The sequence below is a fragment of the Phodopus roborovskii genome, unplaced genomic scaffold (assembly GCF_943737965.1).
Source record: "Phodopus roborovskii unplaced genomic scaffold, PHOROB, whole genome shotgun sequence".
Taxonomy (NCBI): domain Eukaryota; kingdom Metazoa; phylum Chordata; class Mammalia; order Rodentia; family Cricetidae; genus Phodopus; species Phodopus roborovskii.
In genome coordinates this window covers 22157811-22166436 of record NW_026126407.1, presented here as the reverse complement: position 1 = coordinate 22166436, position 8626 = coordinate 22157811, and the positions used below count along the sequence as shown (strand labels likewise).

At 40.9% G+C, this 8626-nt stretch overlaps 1 protein-coding gene across 1 annotated transcript; it reads right to left on the bottom strand.

The window, feature by feature from the left end:
- Nucleotides 1-7326: 7326 nt before the first annotated feature.
- On the bottom strand, nt 7327-8261 carry LOC127219776 (cyclin-dependent kinase 2-associated protein 1-like). Its single transcript, XM_051181546.1, has one exon. It carries the CDS (start codon nt 8259-8261, stop codon nt 7998-8000), a length of 264 nt encoding a protein of 87 aa, XP_051037503.1. The 3' UTR covers nt 7327-7997.
- Nucleotides 8262-8626: the final 365 nt, after the last annotated feature.

The window sequence follows — 8626 nt, the reverse complement described above, 5'->3', positions numbered from 1 at the left end:
TGATAGCTGCGAATCCAGCATGGGACTGACCCAGGCCCCCCTGAATATGGGTCTCAGCCAGAAGGACTGAGCAGTCTAAGGGACCTCAGACAGTGGAACCAGGATGTATTCCTGGTGCACAAAAAGACCTTGAGGACACATCCCCCATGGAGGGATACTTCAAATGACTTGACAGAGTTACATGACCCCACCTGGATGGCATAGTCCTACATGTGGATTTGGGGTGGGGGATGGGAGGGGAGGGTGGTCAGGGTGCATGTGAGGGGTCAGAGAGGGTAAGAGGGATGGAGGGAGGGAGAAGGAACTGGGATCGACATATAAAATAAAAAATAAGTAATTAAAATAAATAAAAAAAGAGTTGCCTGGGTCATAGTATCTTTCCATAGCAATAGAAAGATGGGTAACACATAAATAGTTTTAGGTGTAGGAGTTATGCCGTTACCACTCACTCTCAAATCCATGACCTCTTCTCATGCCCTGCCCTCGGGCATGTATACACACACCCACACACACACACCCACACACATACACACACACCATGGTACATGTGTGGAGATCAGATGACAACTTTCAGGGGTTGATTTTCTCCTTTTGCCATACGGGTCCCAGGGATTGAATTCAGGTTGTCAGGTTTGGCAGTAAGCGCCTTTACTGGCTTAGCCATTTTAGAGATTAAAGAGTATGTTTTAGATGCATGCATGTATATGCACCATGTGTGTGCCTGGAGGGCAGTAGAGGGTGTTGGATGTAGCTGTTGTGAGCCACCCAACAAAGATAGTGAGAACCAAACCAAGATTCTCTGCAAGAGTAGCAAGTGTTCTTAACTACCAAGTCATCTCTCCAGGCCCTCACTGAACCATCTTGCTGGCTCTAATCTATGCCTTTGATTGGTGTATTTCATTCATCCATACACACACTATTCTGGATATAAGTGGTGTGCACATACAAGAAAGTAGTCTCTTGTTTGCACTTCTCTGGAATTCAGCTTCTGCAGTGTAGGATGTGCTATATCTCCCCACTCCACAACTAGGTTGGATTTGGGAAAGCAGCAGCCATCTTGGCTGTGCTTGCCTGGTGTCAGGCTTCTAGCATGCAGAGAATGAGATGGAGTTGGGGTGGGTTGGAGTAGGGTGGGGTGGATGTGGACTCAAGGCTGCAGGTTCTGCTGCTCTTAAAATGTTTTGCCAGACCACCTTGAATAAATATTTAAAAAATATTTGTAAATTCAAATTTGAAACAAGCTTGTTTTGCATGTCAATCCCAGTTCCCTTGCCCTCCCTTCTTCTCCTGTCCTCCCCAACCCCCATCACATCCCCTTTAAGCTCCCCAGGGAGGGTGAGGCCTTCCATGGGGTATCTTCGAAGTCTGTCATATCATTTGGAGCAGGGCCTAGGCCCTCCCCCCAGGTGTCTAGGCTGAGGGAGTATCTCTCTAGGTGGAATGGGCTCCCAAAGTTCATTCCTATACTAGGGATAAATACTGATCTACTACCAGAAGCCCCATAGATTACCCAGTTCTCCTAACTAACACCTACTTTCAGGGGCACTGGGTTGGTCCGATGTTGGTTTCCCAACTACCGAACTGGGATCCATGAGATCCCCCTTGTTCAGGCCAGCTGTTTCTGTGGGTTTCTCCAGTCTGGTCCTGACCCCTTTGCTCATCACTCCTGGATTTCAGGAGTTTGGTTCAGTGTTCAGCTGTGTGTTCTACTTCTGCTTTATCAGCTACTAGATGAAGGCTCTAGGATAGCATATAAGGTAGTCATCAATCTCATTGTCAGGGAAGGGCATTTAAGGTAGCCTCTCCACTATTGCTCAGATTGTTAGTTGGGGTCATCCTTGTAGATATCTGGACATTTCCCTAGTGCCAGATTTCTCTTTAAACCTACCTTGGCTCCCTCTATTTTGGTATCTCTTTTCTTGCTCTCCTTTACTCTTCCCTTAACTCAATCTTCCTGGTCCCTCATGTTCTCCTCTTCCCTCCTCTTCTCCCTGGCTCTTTCTCCTAACTTCCTCTCCCCTCCCCCACATGCTCCCAATTTGCTCAGGAGATCTTGTCCCTTTCCCCTTCTATGAGGGACCATGTATGTCTCTCTTGGGGTCCTCCTCGTTTCCTAGCTTTTCTGGCAGTGTGGATTGTAAGGCTGGTAATCTTTTGCTCTATGTCTAAAATCCATATATAAGTGAGAACATACCATGTTTGTCTTTTTGTGACTGGGTTACCTCATTTAGGATGGTTTCTTCTAGTTCTATCCACTTACCTGTGAATTTCAAGATTCCATTGTTTTTTTTTTTTTTTCCCACTGAGTAGTACTCCATTGTGTAAAAGTACCACATTTTCTCTATACATTCTTCAGCTGAGGGGCATTTAGGTTGTTTCCAGGGTCTAGCTATTACAAATAATGCTGCTGTGTACATAGTTGAACAGATGTACTTGTTGCATGGATGTGCATCTTCTGGGTATATGCCTAAGAGTGGAATTGCTGCATCTTGTGGTAGACTGATTCCCATTTTCCCCAGGAACCACCATATTGATCTTCAAAATGGCTGTACAAATTTGCACTCCCACCAGCAGTGGAGGAGTGTTCCCCTCTCTCCATATTCTCTCCAGCATAAACTGTCTTTGGTGTTTTTGATTTTAGCCATTCTGACAGGAGTAAGATGGTATCTCAGAGTTGCCTTGATTTGCATTTCCCTAATGATGATGAACACATTCTTAAGTTTCTTTCAGACATTTTAGATTCCTCTATTGAGACTTCTCTATTCAGTTCTGTACCCCACTTTTTAATTGGATTATTTGGAGTTTCGATAATTAGCTTCTTGAGTAATATATTTTGGAAATCAGTGCTCTGTCAGATGTGGGGTTGGTAAATATCTTTTCCTAGTCTGTAGGCTGCTGTTTTGTTTTGTTGACTGTGTCCTTTGCCTTACAGATGCCTATCAATTTCAGGAGGTCCCATTCATTAATTGTTGATCTTAGTGTCTATGCTACTGGTGTTATGTTCATGAAGTGGTCTCCTGTACCAATTTGTTCAAGGGTATTTTCCACTTTCTCTTCTAAGAGGTTCAGTGTAGCAGGATTTATGTTGAGGTCTTTGATCCATTTGGACTTAGGTTTTGTGCATGGAGATAAATATGAATCTATCTGCAGTCTTCTACACACCAGCATCCAGTTATGTCATCACAATTTGTTGAAGATGCTTTCTTTTTTTTCATTGTATAATTTTAGCTTTTTTGTCAAAAATAAGGTGTTCAATTGTGTGTGTGTTAATATCAGGGTTTTCAATTCAATTTCTTTGGTCTACCGGTCTTTTTTTTTTTTTTTTTTTTTTTTTCACCAATACCAAGCTGTTTTCAGGACTATAGCTCCATAATAGAGCTTGAAGTCAGGGATGGTGATGCCTCTGGAAGTTACTTATTGTACAGGGTTGTTTTGTTTTTCCATATAAAGTTGAGTATTATCCTTTCAAGGTCAGTGAAGAATTGTGCTGGGATTTTGATGGGGATTGCATTGAATCTGTAGATTGCTTTTTGGCAAGATTGCCATTTTTACTATATTGATCCTACCTATCCAAGAGCATGGGGGATCTTTCCATTTTCTGATATCGCCTTTAATTTCTTTCTTTAAAGACACAAAGTTCTTGCTATATATGTCTTTCACTTGTTTGGTTAGTGCTTCCCCAAGATACTTTATGTTGTTTGTGGCTATTGTAAAGGTGATGTTTCTCTGATTTCTTTCTCAGCCCCTCTATTGTCTATAGATAGTAGGACTACTGAGTTTTTGGTTTTTGGTTTTTTTGAGTTAATCTTGTAGCCTGCCACTTTGCTGAAGGTGTTTATTAGCTGTAGTAGTTCCCTGGTAGAGTTGTTTTGGTCACTTATGTAAACTATCATATCATCTGCAAATAGTCAAAGTTTGACTTTTTCCTTTCCAATTTGTATCCCTATGATCTCCTTTTGTTTTCTTATTGCTCTAGCTAGTACTTCAAGTACAATATTGAAGAGATATGGAGAGAGTGGACAACCTTGTTTTATTCCTTATTTTAAGTTTCTCTCCATTTAGTTTAATGTTGGCTATTGGTGTGCTGTATATTGCTTTTATTATGTTTAGGTATGTTTCTGTTATCCCTGATCTTTCAAAGACCTTTATCATGAAGGGTGTTGGATTTTTTTCAAAGGCTTTCTCAGCATCTAGTGAGATTATCCTATGGTTTTTCTTTTTCAGTTTGTTTATATGATAGATTACATGGATGGGTTTTTATATATTGATCCATCCCTGCATCCCTTGGATGAAGCCTACTTGGTGGTGGTGGATAATTTCTCTGAGGTGTTCTATTTGCCAGTATTTTATTGGGCATTTTTGCATCAATGTTCATGAGGGACATTTGTCTGAAGTTCCCTTTCTTAGTTGTGTCTTTGTGTGGCGTGGCTACCACAGTAATTGTAGCCTGGTAAAAAGAGTTTGGCTATGACTTTTCTGCTTCTATTGTGTGGAACACTTTGAGGAGTATTGGTATTAGATCTTTGAATTTTTGGCAGAATTCTGGGTTTTTGTGGTTGGGAGACTTCTGATGACTGCTTCTATTTTGTTAGGGGTTATAGGTCTATTTAAATTACTTATCTCTTCTTGATTTAATTTTGGTAAGTGATATCTATCCTTAAAATTGTTCATTTCTTTTAAATTTTCAAATTTTGTGGTGTACAGGTTTTCAGAGTATGAACTGGAGATTCTCTGGATTTCCTCAGTGTCCTTTGTGATGTTCTCCTTTTAATTTCTGGTTTTGTTAATTTGCATGTTTTCTCTCTGCCTTTTGGTTAGTTTGGATAAAGGTTTGCCTATCTTGCTGATTTTCTCAAAGAATAAACTCTGTGTTACACTGATTCTTTGTATTGTTTTCCTAGTTTCTACTTTATTGATTTCAGCCCTCAATTTGATTATTTCCTGGTGTCTACTCTTCCTGGGTGAGTTTGCTTCTTTTCATTCTAGAGCTATCAGTTGTGCTATTAATTTTCTAGTATGACTATTCTCCAGTTTCTTCATGGGGGCACTTAGTGCTATGAACTTTCCTCTTAGCACTGTCTTCAAAGTGTCCCATAGTTTGGGTATGTTGTGTTTTCGTTCTCATTAAATTCTAGGAAGTCTTTAATTTCTTTCTTTATTTCTTACTTGACCCAGGGATGGTGCAATTGCGCATTGTTCAATTTCCATGAGTTAGTAGGGTTTCTGCAATGATGGTCTGATAAGATACAGGAGGTTATTCCATTTTTTTTAACCTATTGAGGTTTGCTATATTGCAGGATACGTGTTTGATTGTAGAGAAGGTTCCATGTAGCACTGAGAAGAAGGTATATTCTTTTGTATTTGGATCGAATGCTCTATAAATGTCTGTTAAAACCAATTGCATCATAACTTCTGTTAGTTCCTTTGTTTCTGTGTTGAGTTTCTGTCTGATGTACTTGTGTAGTGTTGAGAGTGGGGTGTTGAAATCTCCCACTATAAGTATGTGAGGTTTTATGTGGGATTTGAGTTTTAGTAATGTTGCTTTTATGAACGTGGGTGCCTTTGTATTTGGGGCATAGATGTTCAGAATTGAGACTTCATCATGATGAATTTTTCTTGTGATGAATAAGAAATGACCTTCTTCATCTCTTTTGATTGATTTTAATTTGAAGTCTAATTTGTTAGACATTAGGATTGCTATAACAGCTTGTTTCTTGGGTACATTTGCTTGAAAAATCCTTTCCCAACTCTATACTCTGAGGTGAAGTCTGTCTTTGAAGTTGAGGTGTGTAGTGAGATATTCACTTTGTCCATGCCTATGGCACCGACCATGCCCATTGGGGGTGGAGACAGGGGCAGATGTTACCTGTGGGAATAAGGTCTGGGGAAAGGGCCCCGGGAGCGCTCTCTTGCTTGCAGCACGGGGACAGGAAAGCATCTGGAGGCATCCTTGGGACCAGGAACCTGTTGGTGTTCATCTCTCTTTGTTGTAAGTTATTTCTCCCCGAATAAACATCTATTTGGCCTATTTGTTTCTCCTGATCCTTATTAAACTACAATAGAGGTGTGTTTCTTGTATGCAACAGAAGGATGTATTCTGTCTTCATATCCTTTCTGTCAGCCTGTGTGTTTTTTATAGGCGAGTTAAGACCATTAATATTGAGGGACATTAATGACCATTGATTGTTAATTATTGTTTGTTTCAGATTTGTTGATGTTGGTATTGTGTGTGAATTTCCTCCCATTTTTCTTTTGGCTGTTGGTAAAGTGGGAGTATCTATTGCCTATCTTTTTGTGAGTGTAGTTAACTTCTTTGGGTTGGAGTATTCTTTCCAGAACTTTCTGTAGGGCTGGACTAGTTTAAATGTATTGTTTAAATCTGGTTTTATCATGGAATATTTTGGTTTCTCCATTTATAGTGATTGAAAGCTTTGCTGGGGTTAGTAGTCTGGGCTGGCATCCATTGTCTCTTAGTGTTGGTAGAATATCTATCTAGGACCTTCTGTCCTTCAGAGTTTCCATGGAGAAGTCAAGTGTAATTCTGATAGGTTTGCCTTTATATGTTACTTGGCATTTTTCCTTCGTTGCTCTTAATATTCTTTCATTATTCTGTATCTTTGGTGTTTTAATTATTATGTGGCATAGCGAGGGGACTTTTTGTTTTTGTTTTTGTTTTTTTTTTTTTTTTGTTCAGTTTGTTTGATGTTCAGTTGCTTCTTGTAGTTTCATGGGCATACCCTTCTTCAGGTTGAGAAAGTTTTCTTCTATGATTTTGTTGAATATATTTTCTGCACTTTTAAGCTGGGCTTCTTTGCCTTCTTCTATACCTATTATTCTTAGGTTTGGTCTTTTCATGGTGTTCCACATTTCTTGGATGTTTTGTGTTAGGGATTTGTTGGACTTAAGATTTTCTTTGGTCGATGAATCTATTTCTCCTAGTGTATCTTCAACACCTGATATTCTCTCTTCCATCGCTTGTATTCTGTTGGTTATGATTGCATCTGTAGTTCCTGATTGTTTACCTAGCTTTTCTATTTCTAGCATTCCCTTAGATTGTGTGTGTGTGTTTTGTATCTATTTCAGCTTCCAAACCTTGCACTGTTAGAATTGTTTCTTGCAATTCTTGGTTTGTCTTTTCTTCCATTTCTTTAAAGGATTTTCTCATTTCCTCTTTTAGAGTCTCTATCATCTTCATGAAGTTGTTTTTTTTTTTTTTTTTTTTTTTTTTTTTTTTTTTTACAGTCATTCTCTTCTGCTTCTTCTGTGTTGGGGTGTTCAGGTCTTGATAGTGTGAAGTCACTAGACTCTGGGGGCATCATATTGATCTTTTTTTTTTTTAATGAAAATAAGCTTTATTACATCAAGTAATAAATACAAAGATGCAACAGTTTCAGTCATTTTCTTCCAGATGTGATCATCTCACAGTAAACATGGAACTGAGATCTACAGTCTCAGGGTGGACATTTGCAGGGCGCTTGGTAGCTTGGGTGGATTGCTTTTTCTTCTGTATTTATAACTTGTGCATTTTAAAGATTGACTTCAAAGCACTCAGTCATGCAAACGCTTAAGCAGAGAAGCTCCGTGAAGCAGGGTTTACACTGTACACAGGCAGGCCAGCTACTAAGCAAACGCACTGTGGTTTGCACTCAAGTCCTCAGAGGCAGGTGAGCTCAGGGAAAGGAAGTCAACTGGGGTGATTCAAATGGCAAATGTATCCAAAGGGAGATTAAAGGGGACACTGGTATTTGGGGGCAAACAACAGCTTGCTATGAAGTAGCTTCACAAACATCTTTTAGATCAATGTTTGGAAAGAAAAAAGAGCTGGATGGTTCCTAACTACTTAAAATGCACATCATCAGTAACTGCAAAATGTCTTCCCAATCTTCTGAATGTGGGTTCAGAGCTTAATGACCATGGTAGGAAAACTACTGCCATTTTGAACAAAGCCTCTCATCTCCATGGGGTAGCAAGATGGGCCTCTTCAGACTGGCTAGGGGCTAGGACCTGGCATTACATTCTGTTTCAGCCAAGCACTCCCGAACCAGGCTTCCGGCATGAATGATGCCTCGTTTTAGTCTTTCCATGGCACTCTTGCTCCCCGAATATGTGGGTCTGATCTCTTTCCCCAACTCTTCAATGATGGCCAGCAGCTCTGCATGTTTACTCTGAGGCACCTTGCTATTTCCAGATCTCTGGGTGAAGCCTAGTGATGGTGGCCCGTAGTCAGTCAGCACCTGGCGATATTGGGAGGATGTCGCCATGCTAGTAGAAAGCGACTGGACACTTCCAAAGTTTGGGGGGCTGCGGTCCCCGCAGCGACCCCGCCGCGTCCCCCCCCCCCGTTAACTGTGTTCTTATACTGTCATCTACCCATCCTTTCTTCCAGTGCGTAACTGTGGGGTCTCTCCCTCTCCTGGTGGGTATAGGACCAAGGTTCTCTTCCGGTGGGTTCAAGCAGGTCAAATACTCTGATGGCTCTCCTTTTTCAGTGGGTAGTGGCAGGACTAGGGTGCTGGCAGACTCTGGATGGGCTGGTCCATCTGGATGGGTTCCTCTGTGTATGTGTAGTCCCGAGGCCTCAGGAGGCTCCAAGCAGGGCCCCAGAAGGTGGGCCAGAAGCAGGCCC